The sequence below is a fragment of the Grampus griseus genome (assembly GCF_964374135.1).
Source record: "Grampus griseus genome assembly, chromosome: 16".
NCBI classification, from domain to species: domain Eukaryota; kingdom Metazoa; phylum Chordata; class Mammalia; order Artiodactyla; family Delphinidae; genus Grampus; species Grampus griseus.
In genome coordinates this window covers 21,810,356-21,829,306 of record NC_139010.1, presented here as the reverse complement: position 1 = coordinate 21,829,306, position 18,951 = coordinate 21,810,356, and the positions used below count along the sequence as shown (strand labels likewise).

General features: G+C 37.6%; 2 protein-coding genes across 2 annotated transcripts in view; one reads left to right on the top strand and one right to left on the bottom strand.

Moving 5' to 3' along the window:
• LRRTM3 (leucine rich repeat transmembrane neuronal 3) overlaps positions 1-13,640 on the bottom strand; it is a gene marked incomplete at both ends in the record, with an annotated part of 177,870 nt that extends 164,230 nt beyond the window's left edge. The window contains one exon of the mRNA XM_082673108.1: positions 12,057-13,640. Coding sequence (XP_082529234.1) covers positions 12,057-13,640 — 1,584 coding nt within the window. The remainder of the gene's footprint in view (positions 1-12,056) is intronic.
• The window catches only part of CTNNA3 (catenin alpha 3), a 1,586,247-nt gene that overhangs the window by 664,860 nt on the left and 902,436 nt on the right, over positions 1-18,951 (top strand). The gene's annotated exons all lie outside the window — the stretch shown is intronic.

Below are 18,951 nucleotides of genomic sequence, written 5' to 3'. Positions count from 1 at the left end.
ATTTGTATAAGATTTATTTATAAATTTTACTTAAAACTACTTTGAGAGGAACCTAGGATACTCTCTTGGTCCTGCCTAACTGCAAATTATTTCTATCCTTGTGCCATAAATCTTGATAATACGTCTTTTAAAATGTGCCTGAGAGATGTATTTCGTGTTTAGAGTGCTGGATTTTAGTGAGTCAAATTGTCCTTGGGCAGTATGTTTGCCTCTTCACGTTCTGTGTGACACTGTAGGAAAATGGAGACTTCAGTCATTCAGCTGCAGGCTCTAAGAAAGCCTGTTGTAACTGTGCATTTTAATTAACCGAATCAGCTGAGGAAATGTTGTCCCTCTACTGTGGTGTAGCTGTCTGCCTTGTAACGTACATCCCTGCATAAACAGAGGACTTCTATTTCTTAAACTGCCTTTCCCCCATAGTCTTTAGGAGTGTTGGGCTTTTTCTTTTTTCTTAAATTACAGGTGGAGAAGGTTTAATTAACTCTAAAATGATTCTCCAGGAAACTCAGTTGCATTTTTTACAACACTTTGCACTACAGTATAGTTACTGCAGGATGCGTGTTGTGATTGGAGCACACAGAAACATTTATAAACTTAAATCTGTTTTGTCGTATTACCAGAGATGGCATCTGCACTTGGGTACAGTTGAAATACAGTTGAAGATCACATAGTTTGTGTTTTTTTTAAAAAAATAATCAGTGGGCTACTGTGAACTGAGCCAACAAAATGGGAATAATTTAACCATTGATTATTTCTGCACAACACACTGCTGGATGTTAAAACTGAGTTGAGTATGAGGAGGTAGTTGTGGTTCAAAGAGTTACATGCAAATTTGACCTCTGGAAGTATAATTTGTGAGCCTGGCATTGAAAACTGCTGAATACATCCTGCTGGAAACGTCTTGCCTATGTGATTGGTTATAGGTTAGTTAAGCACTGAGTTCCTTTCATTCAGCTGTTAACCACACAGAATTTCTTGAATCTATAGTAGATTAGTGCCAGTTTCAGAACAGTGGTATTTCATCTTTTCAAACTATATGCCATGGAGCCCAGGACCCTCTACCTGAGCTAGACCAAGCAGATTCCAATACTGAAGATTAAAAATAAAACCAGAACTCGACCACTTCTTATGTTTCTTTCTTTTAAATAAGAATGGAAACAAAAAAATTTCTTTTTAAAATTAAAGTAACCACTGGGTATATCTTAAGCAAGAGAGATATAGATTAGAGGTAAAAACTGATGCAGTGTTTATAGTAAAACCCTGAAATGGATAACTAAGAGAGGGACTAAGGAACGCAGTCCTTGGAAGATCATTAAGAATACAATTAAATTAGCTTAGAGTTTGAAATAGAAGGTAAGAAAATGGACTGCAAGGTTCTCAAAAACCCTCATAGCTACAAGTTTTATGACTAAATGAAGGTTTCATTTCAATTCTCGTATTATTACATATGTTCCAAAAATGAATCTGCTCCATTGATGGCAAAGATTACCACAGTCCAGAGTCTGAGTGATACCTCACATTTAAAGGAATACTTGGATGTTCTACAAATCTGCCCTGCCTTTACAAATCACGATTAAAATGTGACTTAAAAATATATTCAGGGGGGATGTAACTTCTATTTCTGAAATTAAACTACAGTTTACAAAATTATAGTTCTTCATTTATAGAACTAAAAAAAGCTATTGAATACAAATAGATTTTTGACTCCCTTTTAAATCAAATTATTAGACTGTGTCATCTTAATTATTGCTTTTCTAAGAGAAAAAAAAAAAATTAGTATTTTCCTCTTAACCCAGCCAGTAGGTGCATAGTCAAGTATAGTATAGATTGACTTATCAATAAAGTTGGATAGAGGGAAAAATTGAAAGATATTTTAAGTGGTGATGAGAGAGAGAAAAAAAATTCAGTGAAAAGGAGTAAGAGGATGGACAGAAGGTAGGAAAGGAGAGACCCAGCAAACGGCAGACGCTTCAATCCTCTATAATCAATTGTGTCTTCTGCAGAATCAGTGTTCAGGAGGTAAACAAATAATGAGCATTTCTAACTGTCAACTTCTTAGTATTTGATGTTTGAAACCTTCGGTAGAATAGTTACTTTGAAAATGTATATAATCAGAAAGCCAAAGACCTGCGACTTGGTCTCTGTGATAGTGTAGGGTAGCCACTTTGGGAAGGGAGGAGAGGCCTGGGAGTGTGTCTAAAGCAGAAGCCTTGTGGCACTAGGCATGGGATGAGAAGATATGAAGCTAAAGAGAAAAGGACCTTTCCCGAGAGGCAGTGAACAAGGAGCAGTCACAGATATATGGCTTTTACAACAAAAGCTGACTACCCAACCTTCGCTGAAATCAAGATGTATTCATTCTTTGAATGAAATGTTCTTTCTTTGTCCCACATTTTTTTTTTAGCTCTTAGTAACTTTAACATGAGAGCTAAAATGGTCATACCCTTGGTTACTGTCAAAGAAAAATTGTTGTTAGATTATTCACAACATAGAAGCAACTTAAATCTGAACATGATTCTTAGAAACCATATTTTGTAAGAATACTTTTTGAAACCAGTTTACTGATAAATGAGAAAACTTTATATGTGAGAAAGTACATATAAAATAAAAACAAAAAATGTACATGCAGACTATATAAATAAAAGGTTGACAGTAGGGCTTCCCTGGTGGTACAGTGGTTGAGAGTCCGCCTGCCGATGCAGGGGACGCAGGTTCGTGCCCCGGTCCGGGAAAATCCCACATGCCGCAGAGCGCCTGGGCCCGTAAGCCATGGCCGCTGAGCCTGCGCGTCCGGAGCCTGTGCTCCGCAACGGGAGAGGCCACAGCAGTGAGAGGCCCGCGTACCGCAAAAAAAAAAAAAAAAAAAAAAAAAAAAAAGGTTGACAATAACCTTATAATAATTAACAGAAAATCAGTTCAACAGACATCTACTATGAATAAAAGTCTATAACCAGTCACTACTGGATGGAAGAAGAGATGGTCCCTTTCCTCAAAAAGGGTATGAAAACACATTAATAACTCTCACATAAGGCAGCCTGTGATATTGTCTCCAGTAGACATACAAAATATCATGGAAAACAGGGAAGGGCAAGCAAGATTAAGAAGACTTCTAGAATGAGTAGAATTTGAGTTGGATCTGTTATAAGAAGACTCAGAGATTGACAGGAGGACTTGGGAGAGGAAAGCCATTTCTCACAAAGGAAATAGCTTGAGCAAAAGCACAGAGGTAGGAAAGCACTTCAATAACTGGCCAGTGTTAGAGCATGGGGAATAATGTGGAAATAAAGGTAGGGATGTAGTTGGGCTTTGATGGGAGGTTTAGGATTTTGGTCTTATGTACCACATTACTCTTCAGTATTAATCACGTGCCCAGTTGCCCCTGAGCTTATGGCAGTTAAGATTCTGTTTCTTGAAAGTCTGCCAGATATCTGTTTGTTATTCCATGTAAAAATAGATAGTGGAATACAGCTATTAAAGCATTCTGTTATACTGAAATTTTTAGCAATTAGAGCTAATAAAGGGAAGGAGAAGGTTACGATTATGTGCCAAGCTTTATACTAAGTGATGTCATCTAAGTCATCTTATTTAATCATCTAGGAACTTTATGAGTATTAAATTAAATAATTAAATTAAATAATATATGCAATGTGCCAAAACAAAGTACATAAAAATATTCAAGAAATGCTGATTCTTGGCCCTGTTGTGACAATCCTGTGATGATTATATTATTTTACACATTTTTATTTTTAAGATGAAGAAGCTAACACTCAAGATTTTGCAGTTAAGTCCCAGAACCAGAATTCAAACTGTTTCATCCTGCTTCCATAGCCCACGTTTTTTATTATATACAATATTGTCTCTCCGTGGAGAAAAACTAAGGAGAAAGCCTGTGTATAATGGTAATTCACTGAAGAGATTTCTCAAACTATAGTTTACTGAATGAAACATGGATTATTTGTCCTGCCTTGGTTCCTTTGGGAAGGCCCAACTTCATGTTTGAGAAAAATATAGAGGTTTCTATGTAGGATAATTTCAGAGGTGCTTGCAAAGCACTTTTGCCCTCGAAGCATAACCCCTGCTCTTAGTATATGACTTTCTCACCTTTAGCAAAAGGTTTTTACCCCATTTAGGTGTAAGTGTCCTTGGAATCGATAATGATGCTAGTTGAGATCTGGGGATACATATTGGGTAAGGAGTAAGGAACCAAGAGAGCCCTCGGTAGCACTGGATGGAGGAATTTCAGTACGGATAATCCTAAGTGGAGAAAAGGCATGGGAGTGGAGGCAGGGAAGACAGAAGGCACACATCCCAGACTTGACTAGATTGCACTCTAGAGACAAACCCAGTCCGTTTGTCTGATCAATCCAATCACAGAACTGATGAATTACCCTGTGACTTTCTGACAGGATCAAAATTTGAGTGGGGAGTCTAGAAAAGCAGGCAAAGTGATACAACAAAAGCATTGGGAAAAGATCTGCAGGCAGAAAACAAAACAAAACAACTAAAAAACAAACAAAAGAAACCTCCGTGTTAGAAGTGGGAAAATGTAAGAAACGTGAACCTTAAATTTGAGAATATGATGGGAAACGTGGAGGGTAAAACAGATGTCAGGAAAGTGAAATACAGGATGTTCATTATTTAGTATTATTTTTAAGATTAAGAAATAAATAACATGATCTTTAGACTCTATTTTTTTTTTTTGTCTACCTTGACCTTTTCTTTTTAATTTATAGCTAGCTTAATGGTTTTGCATTTCAGTGTAAACTAAGACCCCGCACATCTCTGTGTGTTCAACCATAAAAACAACCAAAGTGAAGCCCATAAAAATATGTAGATTTTTACATTTTACTACTCAGTCCTCCTTGTAAAAGTCCATAGGGCTAAGTGCATGTTGCCTTTTAACAACATAAAATAGGCTGGAGTGAGTGCCACAGGCTGGGAAGATGACTACACTAGCAGATCAGAATTTAACTAGCAGAGGGATATCCTAATGGTAACTTACTAGAAATCATTTCCTAATGGAGCTGGAGGTGTATAATTTGGCTTGAGAAGCCTTGTGTGGGTAGGGTATGAATTATTTTAGGGCAGTCCTATAAAGAGGGACAAGATTTAAGATTAATGGATGAAATTTATCAGAGAACAGAGTCAATATAGGGACTCTGTTCTTATATTTAAAAAAAAAAAAAAACTATATACACATTCCTGGCACATAATAAGTCAAGTACACAAAAATACACATACACGTAAACAAATATGTGATAAAATGTGAATAATCCTATAGGAAGGACATGGATTCTTTTTTTCCCCTAAGCATCTAAAACATGTCTAGCTTGGTGGAAAACACAGAATACTTATGTATATAATATGTCCTGTGCCATATTAAACAGATCTTTAATTATTCCATTTTAATTGTAATTCAGTGATGTTACCTAACCTTCCTTAGGGTAAATGGCAGTACTCCAACCAAATATTTATACCTTTTAACTTTAAAATTTCATACAGATTGTGCAGAATCCCTTTCATAAATTGATGAAAAACAAGCCAACACTGATCCTAAAGTGTCAAGTTAGTTTTTAAACCTCTTTCACTGTGGTAAGTTATCACAGGTTTATCAGAGACTTTAAAGTCACTCAACTACTTCAAGATCAACATGGTATGTCCTACAAGTTTCCTTTAAACATTCTTGTGAAATGGTGGTTGACCGCATCAAAAATCATGTTCCTTTTTTCAGAGAGTACAGCAGATCAAACTTAATGACAAGAAGCACTTTTTTGTTTTTTTGTTTTTTTGTTTTTGTTTTTTGCGGTACGCGGGCCTCTCACTGTTGTGGCCTCTCCCGTTACGGAGCACAGGCTCCGGACGCGCAGGCTCAGCGGCCATGGCTCACGGGCCCAGCCGCTCCGCGGCATGTGGGATCCTCCCGGACCCAGGCACGAACCCGTGTACCCTGCATCGGCAGGTGGACTCTCAACCACTGCGCCACCAGGGAAGCCCTACATTTTGTTTTATGGTCTAACTTTTTTTATTGAAGATAGGATTCTCCTTTGAGTAAGATGACCAATTGTGTTGATTTATATGAGGCAAGACCTTTTTTGTGTGACATAGGAAGTAGAGAACAACAATTTAAGAGTGGGATAAAAGCATAACTGAAATTTTTTCCTGGGTAAGGGGGAAATGGGAGTCCCTGAAAATAAGGTATAAAGAATTATCAAAAGAGTTATCAATTTGTATTACAACATTTGCTGGATAGGTTAAGAGAGAAGCTCTTTTTCTTTTTTTCTCTTTTTTTTTCAATAAAATGGATTATTATTGCATATGGAGTTTCTGCTATTAGAAAGTACAGTTGCTAAATAGATTCCCTCTGTTTGGTCTTACATTGTGACCCAGATAGTCTTGTTCTCTCTGTGTTCCTGAAATTCTCCTCACATGTTCAGGAGACCTAACTCAAGAACATATAACAATAATCCTACGAAGGTAAAGCAGAATAAAATTAAAAAATGCTTTTTCCACTGAAAAACCATCATCCTCTCTCTGTTCTCAAGAGATTTCATAGGAACTCAGCTATCAAAGAGGATGGTTTTCTACTTAAATTATAAGAATTTTGGAAATACGTCTGCTACATCATACTTGGTAAGAAAAGCTACGTCCAGTAGAGAGAGATTTTTGATTACACTGGTCATTTTTTTGATGAAAGGCCCAAAAAGAGTACTCTTAAGTATTTAATTTTGCATAAATGAATAGGTTATAACTCATAAAAAAGGCCTTGTATTTTTATGCTACTTTTTTTTAATCCAGTGATTTTCAACAGTAATAACTGGTAAAGTCAATAGTAATTTCTATACTAGGAGGAAATTTTGAATAATCTTTCACTGGGGGAAAAGAAAGAAACAACAGAATAGATGTCATGTAATCGATACCTGGAATATGTGCTAATCCCACTGTAACATGTTAAAGGCAATTACTTTTTGCTCAATAATGACGTTATCTTGCCATAAATGTTATATTTATAAGGTATAAAGTAGACAAGGGCTCAAAATAGTGATACTGAAGAGGGGTAGGGCAAGTAACCTATGTTAATTGAAAACCTTTTCTATAATGATCTTTTTTGGGTCCCAATTAGAATTTTGATTTAGTTTGATAAGCTCTGGTTGGTGTCTATTTATGTTTATTGCACATTGCGGTCATTATTGATATGGGATGGAAGAAACTTTTTATGGAAAATAAACGTCAAAGACAAATTAAGTTATAGACTCACTGCCAAGTCTCAGAATTCATATTAATGTAAAGTGGATTTAGGCTTCTGTTACATAGAGGTTAGTAATGTCTTTTTCACCCAGGCCAAACATAGAACACTGGCAAACATAACTGATTATCTCACTAAATGCTTTTTGAAAATAATAGATAGTTGCCATTTTAGAGTTTATGAAGTGTTGCTCACATTTTGTCCTCCCAGTAACCATATGAAGTCAATAATTTTGCCCGTTTTACAGATGAGTAACTTCAAGTTCAGAAAAGCTGAGGAATTTCCTCGGGATTATTTGATTTGCAAATGTCAGAGAAATTTGAATCTAAGGCCCATACTCTATTATTTACATGGCCATGATATGTTCCTTAAATCAAAAGAATCATAATATCTTTTTATATAGATTTTCTCTGTAGTATTTCTACTGTATTCTACCCAACTGCAAAAATCAACAATGATTTTGAAGAGTAGGCAAAAGTGGGTCCAATTCTATAGGCTATTATGATGTTAGATTCTAGAAAGTCTTACTTTCACCTGCGTATTATCTTACTAGTTTTCAAGAGTCATTTAATACAACCTATTTGGCTTTCATCAGTTCTGTTTCTCTTACAACATTTGTAATTAAAATCCACTGATATTACTTTTTGTGTTCATGGTTTATTCCAGCTGCCTCTGATTTTTGATGTAGGTAGCTAAGACAATACAAGTATAGCAAAATTCCATGGGTTTGCATAAAATCCAGATTCTAATGAGAATCCAGGGAAAAGGGAATAAAAGAGGCAACACAGTTTCTGAATTTTTCATTTCTCATTTCTCAGTTCTCATTTGTCATGTCTGGAACTCATTTTGTCTTAGGCTTCATGGCCTGATGCTGTTTCTGATGCTAGTTCAATCCACACTTTAAATAAGCTAGTTGAGTTCTCTTCTTGGTAAATGTCAAGGGAAGAGAAGGTATTTCATGCACCTACAGCATCCTGAAAATCCTTACCAAATCTACAAATCTGACTCTGCATTATCCTTCCCCAGAAGGAGAGCATAATTTCATTATCTATGAATCATCACCTCTTAGACTGTAACATCATTGTCAGAGAGCCTAATAGAATAGTGTTCAGCTGACTGGAAAGGGGGAGGGAGGGAGAGAGCGCTGGGGCAAAGCACAGGTCACTGGCATGGTAACAAACTGGAGAGTTCCAGAGCTGGATGCGGAGGCCTCACTCACTCCACAGTTCAGACACTCCTGACTGGTAAATAACTGATGCTGGTTCTTTCAGTATTAATATTGAAATTTGTTTTCCCCAACTTATTAAATTATATTTCAGTATCCTGCCTGTGGAAAATATTCACACTTAATGAAAATATCAGAATATTTGGCCAATGTTGATGATTATAAATACTTAAAAAAAATATGTCTTATCGATTTTTGTTGCATTATTACTTGCTCTTCATCTTTGGACACTTATTTCTAGCCCTTAGTTCCAGTTCTGTGGCCTCTGGGCATTACTAAATAAGTCAATATACAAAATATAACTTAAAAAAATTGTACTATAACCATGTTTCCAAGGGAGATGAACGAAATAAAATTAAAATCTGATTCATGGATTGAAAACCATATGTTGTAAACCACATTTACATAAGGGTTCAGGATAAAAAACTAAATAAAATGTTTGAATAGCTGTGGTTAGTCTAACCAGCCACTGGAGGTCGCTGATGCTCCACAGTAATACAGTCTATTGCCTGTCTATTTAGGCAGTTGACTCACTGAATCAAGAAAAAATGGTTTAAATTCTTTGAAGAGATGTAATGTCAACATCCTTGGAAAATATAAACTCATTTAAAAGAAATATATCTTGCATAATTATTGCTTGGAAGACTGGCACTTGGACTATTAACTCTATGCTGCAGTAGCACTATGCGTACCAGGGCTCATAAAAATTTGGGGATAAAACCCATACAGTTCAGAGACTAAACTGTATTTCCTCTCTCTCTGGTAAAGCATTCAAAGACTGAATCGGTTCTTCTTTGATGCATCTCTGCTGTGTATTTCAACAGGTCAGGCTGTTTATTTAACTGTTGTCACCTTTGAGGAAAGTCAGACACTTGATATAAATTTGGAATAGAAAATGAAATATCAGTTATATTTTTCTAATATGCAATGAGCTTTTAAATACTTATGAGAATAGATTTATGGTATGCAGTCCAAAAAGTGCCATGGGGTGGTGGTGAGGACGATGACTTTTCAGCAGGAGAACATTCATTCACCAGCTGGCTTTGTTGAATTTATAGTGGCGAACTAGTGATTGTCTAACCTACGAGAATTATGTACTGAGAACTAAAGAAGCTTCATTCCCAAAGAGAGGGAAAAGACTTTTTTTTTGGAATTCCATGTACTGAATCAAAGTTGCTTTTACAATCTAAGGGATTTTATTTTGGTTCTTCTCTATTATTAAATTTATATGTAGTTAAATTTAGGCATTAAAAAATGACCAACCTTCACAATTTTGGTCATTCATGTAATCTTAACACACCAAGTGGCTTTGAACTTTAGAAACACTTTTAATACAGCGAACATATTTTATATATACTAGCAGTACCACAGCATCAAGTATTTGCAAGAGTTTCAAAATATGAATATAACTATGCCTTGCCTACATTTATTTGGTATCCGTGACAAATGAGGCAGAAGGTCAAGTCAAAGAATAAAAATGGGCTTTTTCACTTTAACACTGCATTTAATTAAAACAATCATGTTTAGTACAGGTAAAAATGAGGCTGACCAAAGAAAGTTTTGTTTTTAGATGGAGTATGTATTTACTGACATTTTATGAAAAATGTGAAATGACAACTTCAGTGAAAAACATCGCAGTAGTTTCAGTCATCCAATTCATTGTACTGTAAGGAAGTATCTGCATTTTAATCGCTTGGGAATCCGTGACTATTTGCCATTAATAAGTGTATATCCAACAGTTAGGCATGGACAAATATCTTGTAGCTATGATGCTTTTCTGAACTGGTGTCTATTTTAAGGTTTCATCAGAATCAAAGTACAGTTCCTTGAGAAATCTACTTTCGAGGTTCCTTTTTCTTTATTGCTTATAAAAGTATGATTTTTATAATCTGGCTTCTTTGCAATTATATCTCATGGTGACTTGCCTAGATTTTTCCTCTCAGAATATGAAAAGACTCCAAACTATATAAAAATGCTGGTAAAAATAGCCATTTACTTTTTCTTTTTTGCTGCAGTGATTCTGTTTGGAAAGAACAGGGGCATGGTTAAAGATATAAAGCTTGTTGACAAGCCAAATTAAATGAAACGGGCTCAATGTTGCAATTCCTGATTTTTGTTCCTATAATAGAATTCTTCGTTTTGGAGGATGAAAGAGAATACTGGCTAAAGACATTTTTCTAAAATCTAAATGAACTGTGGTCGAAGTTACTTAAATACAGAAGCTGTGATATTTGTGCTGCAGGCAATAAACTTTCACCACTGACATAAAAACATGCATGCAGCTTGCAGATTGCCAACAGGGTCTGTACAGAATCATACTGATGAATGGAGTTCACAATATAGGTGAACAAGGGGACACTGTAACATGAGCAACAGAAAAGCAAAAGACAACTGCCATGGGGTTGGTCTTTTGTCCCGTAAGATTTATTTTATACGTGTATTAAGGTGTTGTCAAAACTATCCTTTTCAACGAGGCTGTCGGTGGTGGAAAGCGTGTCTTGGAATGTGTTCTCTTTACACCTCTGAATGAAGTGTCAGTCATCAGGGGACTGGTGTGTGTGCAGAGCATAGAGTGGAACACAACAGGACAGCCTGACAAATCCCAAACAGAACAGACAGCTCATGATTCCACTCCCTACATTAGGGTCCTTAAAAGAGCTGCAAAGAGAAATTTTGGTAAGCTTCCAACCACATGCATTTAGCAAGCTGCATTCCCATTTGCACGCCTCATCTCTGAAAACTCCTTAAGGTGAGGAACAGTGGAGAAATCTGCCTCCTGCCTGTTTTATCTATTTATTTATTCATTTATGTACTTATTTTAGAAATGTGGAGGCTAGAAGAAATTGACGGTGAAACCTCTAGTCTGATTTTTACAGAGAAGAGTTTCAGAGACAAGGCTTCAGGTCTAAAACTTTGTATTTTTACTGTCTCCTTGCATTTTGCAGTTGTCTACTTGCAGCATTTTAACCCTTCAACAGTTTTCCCTAGGCTTGCTTTACTGTAATTCAAACACCTCTGGAAACTGCTCGTGGTGCTGCTTTAACAGAGCACCATCTTTCAGTAGTTTTCTGCAGTTTTCTTTTTAAGCTAGGCATTGTTTTAAGGCTGTCCCTAAGTGTTCTGTAATCAAGTCCTCACCTAAAATCAGTTCAGGCTCCAAGTACCTGGGATCATTCACTTTTTCCTTGATTTCCCAATGAACTGCAAACCTTCTAGGACTATAGATTCGGTCTTGCCAGGAGAATAACAGCCGATGGGAAGGATTACTTATGAAAGAAGTTTTGTCTTAAAACAAGTGTGACATTAATGGAATCAATAAAGGGTCTTATACAATAGGCGTTAAATTAAAGCAGAGTTCAAGCTTCACATTGATTGTGGTATTTAAATTTCAATGGGTTAATTATGTATGAAAGTAAAATGACCAGTATTATGAATGTACTAAAACGGACAGGGAAGGACCTTGCCAGCAAAGGGAGAGGGAGAGGGGTAGGGAGAGGGGCACCACATTCCCTTTATAGTCACCAGAGTTCAATAAAGCACCACTTATTTCCCAGCTTTTAAGAGCGCTTTTATCACAATGGTTCATACCTCACACTCCCTGGAGCCCGATTTGTTATAGGTGCAGGGTCCCGTCCCATTCAGCAGCATCTCGCTGGTCTCCGTGTTGGTGGGTTTATAATCTACATAAAATTCCTGCGTGCTGGGAGTCATTTGCTTTAGGGACTGTCTTTTCTTTTTCCTGTGCCTTCGCATGAGGGAGCGCTGCTGCAGCTGCTTCATGCTGGCAGGGTACCGCTTCCACGACACATAGATAACAAGAAGGATGACGAGCACAGACAGGAAAAGGGCCACGCTCCCTGCGATGATTTTATGGAAAGAGATGTGCTCAGTGTCAGCATCGGTCTCTGGGCCAGGCTCCGTGGCTCCCACTGTGGGGGGCAAAGGGGGTTTGCTCTCATGCTTCGGCCTGGGGAGCTTGGGCTTAAATGTCGGCTTTGGGAGAGCCCTGGCCAGATCAAACCTCTCCGTGGTACTTTTGCCACAGATGCTGTAGTTCTTCACTGCATCGATAACATTTACTCCTTGCAGCTCTTTGGGACTGGCACAGATAATTGTATTCTCCCTCAGTCCTTTAAAATTTTTCAGCCAGTTTACCAGGGAACAAATATTTCTGCTGCATTCCCATATATTCCCGGCAAGACTGATGTCATTGAGGGATATCCAAGAATCCAAAATCTCTTGACCAATAAATGTGAGCTTGTTGGAATCCAGGTTGAGGCGCTGCAGATTTGGGACACACTGGAAAACACTAGGTCCACTAAAAGCTTCGATCTCATTGCCTGATAAATCAAGCCTTTGTAATGAACTCCAGGTCCAGGACATGGTCTGTCCTATGACACTGATTTTATTCCACTGCAAGTAAAGGTTCTGAAGGCTCACCAACCTTGGAAAAAGGGCCAGATTGAGCTTAGAAAATTGATTGTGCTCCAGGTGAAGTTCTTTGAGTCTGATCATGCCTGCAAAGACATTCCTGGCTAAACTTCGGATCCGGTTATATCCCAGGTCCAAAAGTTCCAGGTTGCGGCAGTCTTGGAATATTCGCACGGGGATGTTTCTCAGGGAATTAGATCGTAAATGTAAACTCAGCAGCTTTCGCAGACCCCGAAACTGTTCAGATCCCAGAGAATGCAGCTGATTATAGGACAGATCCAAGTTCCGTAAATTTGTCACAGGTCTGAAGGTATTGTTGAGAAAATAGGAGATTCTGTTGGAACTCAGAATCAACTCTTTGAGTCTGCGTATTCCATTAAAAGCATTCTCATCAATATTGCTGATGTGGTTATGGTCAAGGTACAGCCAGGTGAGCTGGTTGAGCCCTTTAAATTGATTATACTTAAGTTTTTGAAGGCTGTTATAGCGAAGGGACAAACCTAAGCAACCAGCAGATATACTTGAGGGTATCTCCTGTAATTTCTGAGATTCACAATATACCATTTTGCCTTCACACCTACAGCCCTTAGGGCATCCTCGTTCGGCAGAAGAAAGCATTGTCAGTAAGACAGTGGGGGCTATAACCAGTGCTACAGCTGATCCGCTCAGTAGCCTAATTACATTGAAACCTGGAAATAAAAACAACTTAGAAAAGTTATCCCCCCAAAAAAGGAATTCATTTATTTTTTAATCAAGCAAAAATAAGCATGTATTTTCTCTTTTAGAAATTTAAATCTAGATAAAAACATTTAACATTAAATAGCATCTCCTTATAATTTAAAGAGAATTGTCTTTAGGCTTTTTTTTTTTTAATAGTTAAGCAAGGAAACATGGCAACTAAGCAATCGAATTTATAGTCTTAGAGCAGAGCAAGGTAATCTCTACAACAATTAAGGCAGAATTAATTTACAGATTAGTGGATTTTTTGTTTTTGTTTTTTTAAGAAGAAAAGAAGAAAAATGACAAAACATACCCATCCTTTGTATTGTTCAAAGGTCGTCCTTAGGTCTTTGCTTTGGCTTAGGGGGCCACTTGCATGACAGCCCCTGTCAGCTGCACTGTAGTGAGTCAGGGCTCGCTGACACCCAGGAAGAAAAATTGGACCCCTTGGGAGATGGACCGATTTTGGAACATTATTCTTTGCCAGCCACGCAGAACACTCCAAGAACAAATAAATCCCAACACCGCATTTGCAGCAAAACATCAAAATCTTCCTAGGTAATAGGATCTTCATGAATATTACGTTTTTGCATCTTTACAGTTTTTTTGTGGGGGGGGCGGTGTAAAAAAAAAAAAAAAAAAAACTGGCTTCTACAATTTCTTCTTATCGGAAAGCAAGATGTATTCCTCCAGGCAACGTGAGGCTACCTGAGCTGCCACATCTGTATCCCATAGCCCAGCATTTCTGGTGGCGAGCACCCACTTCAGCCACAGCGCTGCATTGGAGCCCGGAAGGCAGGAGAGCCCCGTACCGTGCACACGCTCAGCTCACTTCTGCAGACTGTCATTCCGAAAGCTGCTCGGACTGTTGCTTTGGTTTTAGTGAATGCAGTCTTATGTAAAGCTGCCCCCAGTGGTGAAGAACATTATGGGCATGTGCAGAAATGTCTCCCTTTTATCTTGCAAATGAGCAGGCTTTCTGTTGGAAAATGAATGATTCTTTTGGGTCGCTCAATAGGAACTGAATGGTCACCGTAATCAATAACTAGCAACATTTTCTGTAATTTCCAAGTCTTGTTTTACAATTTGGCAACGTCTTTATTGTCTGCATCCACTTAATCGCTAAACATGCGCTGCCCAGAGTTTTTCTTGAGCTTGACATTAAGTTCACAGACCGAATGTCAATTTTTCTTAACCTCAACATAGCTTTGAACTGAAATTTATAAAATGAATTATTGAGCTGCCTGCCCATTTGACCTCTTGGAGTCACAGCGATTATATTATACAAGGTGTCTCAGGATGCTAGAACACATACATTTTGGAGTAGAGAGGATAACTAGTGACATATAAACTAATGTATCCAATAACCTCTCTGGTTTTCCCACAAAAGACATAATTGGTTTCATGGCTTATGACATGGTTTGTTGTTTTGGTTGCTGTCATTTTATTTTTTTAATTACAAGAGAAATAAGCCATATTTAGTGTGAGTACAAGAATCAAGAGATCATCTGGTTCAGTTTATTGATGCTGTTACTATTACACGAGCAATATTTATTGAGCACTTTCTAAGTGCTTTAAATGGGCTATCTTATTCTATCTGTAAACAATATTATGATGTAGGTCCCATTATAACCTTCATTTTGAAGATGAGGAAACCGAGACTTGGAAAGGTAACTTGCTCAAGGTCATATAGCAAGCATCAGAACTGAGATTTCGAACCATAGCTCTCTTAGCTTACACCTCTAACTGCTAGATGATCCTGCTTCAACAACATTGTTATCTTCACGTTAAAATGAGCCAAATGAAAATTATCCTAAGTCATTGTGTCAGGAAAGCCTGTAATAAAATAAAATTCTTGATTTCTAGAATAGGTTTTCATAAACTTCTTTGGTATGAGTCTTCTAACAAGAATCATAAAAACTAAAGAGGAGAAGCTTAGCCTAATGATTAAGAGGATGAATTTTTGCACCTAGGTTCAAATCCTGGCTGTACTTTACCGGCTCTGTAACCTTCACTAGGTTACTTATCTTCTCTATGCATTAGTTTTCTCTTCTGCAAAATGGGCATAATAACAAAATTCCATTTCATAGAGGGTTTGAGAATTAAGTCATCTAAATGTCTGTGAAGTACTTAGAATAGTAAGTGGCACATGATAAGCCTGTGTCAGCTGTTATTTGAATAATATCAACTTTACTGTATTTGCTGGTATTGCATGTTATTTAGTATTGAATATTGAGTATACTCACTTTCATTTACTCACAAAGAACTACTTCAATGAATATTTTTTATATTGTTTACAGTGGATTTCTGAGATCCTTTCAGTCTTGCCTTCTTTGATGAGAAGAGTTCATAAATTGCCATCATCTCAACTTTATCTTTAAAATGAGTACTAGTGGACCATAACTAGTAATTAATGTTTGATTATTTTCTTCCCAGAGCAGAATATGGTAACATCTGCCCCACAGAGAAAACCATTTGGTTTAAAAATAAATGGTAATTTTATAAAAAATAAAAGTGTTAGTCTTAGTTAGATGAATTGGCTGTGGAAAAACCTGGAGAGCTTTCATATCTTCGAAGGATGAGAAACTTGGTAACAGTCATGATAATCAAAAGGGATCCCATAGACATCATGCAATTCCTCAGATAGTATGCCATTAACAGGGCAGTTTCCTCCCAATTATTCTTGCTATCAATGCGCATAAAGCCCCCAGAGAGCTTGTTAAAAAGATAAATTTCCCAATCCCTCCCCCAAGATTTTGATTCAAGGGGACGGAAGAGGCTACACTTATCAACAGATTCTGATGGACAACTTGGTTTAAAAAATGCACTGTGGGCTTCCCTGGTGGCACAGTGGTTGAGAGTCCGCCTGCCGATGCAGGGGACGTGGGTTCGTGTCCCGATCCGGGAAGATCCCACATGCCGCGGAGCGGCTGGGCCCGTGAGCCGTGGCCGTTGAGCCTGCGCGTCCGGAGCCTGTGCCCCGCAATGGGAGAGGCCACAACAGTGAGAGGCCCTCGTATCGCAAAAAAAAAAAAAAAAAAAAAAGGGTGAAAAAATGCACTGTAAGGGAATGAATAAAAATAATAAATTTTCTCCTAGTAGGAAGAGAGGACATATAAATCTATGACATTGTGATATAGATTCTATGAGGACAAAGACAATGTTTTGTCTACTTCAGTTTCCCTGAAATCTGCAATAGTGCTTGGCATATCATAGACGCTCAATAAAGATTTATTGAATAAATACATTTTTATGGGGGTCACAGGTACATTTGATGTAGGATAGACTGGTTATGTAATGCTAGTCTTGTGTACATGGGATTGATCCCTGAAAAGTTCCTTGGCCAGTGAGATTGGATACAGTCTTGGAGAAAGTGTTGTTAAAAAATGTGTGTTAGAAGGCAAGAAACTGGGAAGCGGAAATACTCACATGGTCAGCAAGTGATCTTTACTTTTCATGTAGATATCTCTTGTCTTCATAGTTAAACCATAAATTTTATGAGAATAGTAAGTATAGGTTTGAATATTCCCTTTGGCATGTTACAACTTTTATCATCTAACATCCCAAATAGGGCTTGGCAACTTGTATCTATTAAAAAAAAGACTAAAGGGAATCATATTTATAACTCCTCTATCATATCTCTGTTGCTTGAAAGGCTCTGATTTTTCTCTTCACCATCCTTGCTTCTCCAAGGGAAGCAGCTATCCGATGTCTGTTTTGCCTAACAGCTGCAGAGGGCTGCTCTAGGATGGCTGGAGGCCCCATCAACTTTGTGTTTCTTATTCTTCTCTCATTCCCTGACAGAAGCACAGATGAGCCCACTGAGAAGGTAATTCTCTCACTTTGCTTTTCCTGGGAGAAATCTTCTTGGATCAATTCTGGTGAATAACATTTGCTGCTGCGTCACACACCTTGCCCTTAGTTTTTAGACATTTTCCCTGGTACCTTGGCTTCTGATCTTATTTTGCTCCATAGTTCTGACTTCACATTCACCTTTTGGATTTCAAAATTGATATTTTCTCTTAATGCTGATTATTGATCTTTTCCTCAGTAGTGATCAGTAGCCATTCTTGGATTGGGTCTGACTCCAGGCCCTCTGTGTGGCTCCTACTTTGGCACTAGCTCTTAAGCCAGTACCACCACCAGGTCTATCCTGGTTCAAGGTAATGAAGTGCCTGAAGAGGGAAGACCAGTCAAGAGGCTAGTAGAGAAATCCAAAAATAAAATAGTGCAACGCTAAACCAGACTGAATACTTGAGGCTACAGAAATCACTCCCAAGACATCGAGTAGTCTCTCAAAAGAAAAACAAAACCTTGTATTCTAAAAGATTTTAGTAATTTGCTGGTTACTTTTTAAAGTTTATTCTCCTTTTACTTGTTGACTACAGCAAGATGATTATTTCTTACTTGCCTTTCAAAAGAAGCAAAATTATACTACATGATGTATTTAGCAAATTCTTTTGCACTTAACACCACATACAGAAAAAAACCTAAACTACCGGACAACTTAAATTTCCCCAATGAATCTAGGGCCTTAATGATTTACATACTTATGGAATATAGTGTCATGTATTTGAAGACTTTTTTTTTAATTGCACTGATAATACTTCAGATAGCTTGACATATTTTGTTTAAATTGGGTAAATAAATCCAATCTTACTTATATGATGGCAAATTTCAGTGTAATATGAAACTGAATTGCCATATATAAACTTAGAAAATCAGGGCTTAAAGTGGATATACTGATATCTTAACAATGGATTTTCTCAGAGATTTCATTTATTTAACAGTTTGGGTACCGACTTAAGTCCTAGACACGGTTCCAGACACTTAGAGTATATCAGTGTACAAAACAAAGATCTAAGCTTACATTCTGAAGGGGTAAGATGGACAATAAAAAACAAACATAAGTAGTATATTATTAGGTAGTGTGTACTATAGAAAAGTAAGAAAGATAGTGAAGATTAAGAGTGGAAGGGGTGAGATGGATCGTAGTTTTAAATAGGATGGTTAGGGCCACTAAGAAAGTGGCTTGAACAACCCTTGAAGGAGGTGAGGTTGTTAACCTTAAATATGTATGGGGAGTGACCAGTGCAAAGGCCCTCTGTGGGAGTATATAGTGTGTTCATTGACGAGAAAAAAGGCCAGTCAGTCTTAGAGTGGAGAGAGCAAGTGGGAGAGTAATTGGAGATGAAGTCAGAGAGGGAATATACTCTAAAGGGACAAGAGTAGTAAGGAGTAGTAAGGGAAGCCAGTAAGGAGGTTATAATACCAGTCAAGAGAGATGATTGTGGCTTGGGCCAGTATGGTAGCAGTGGGAGTGGTGAGAATT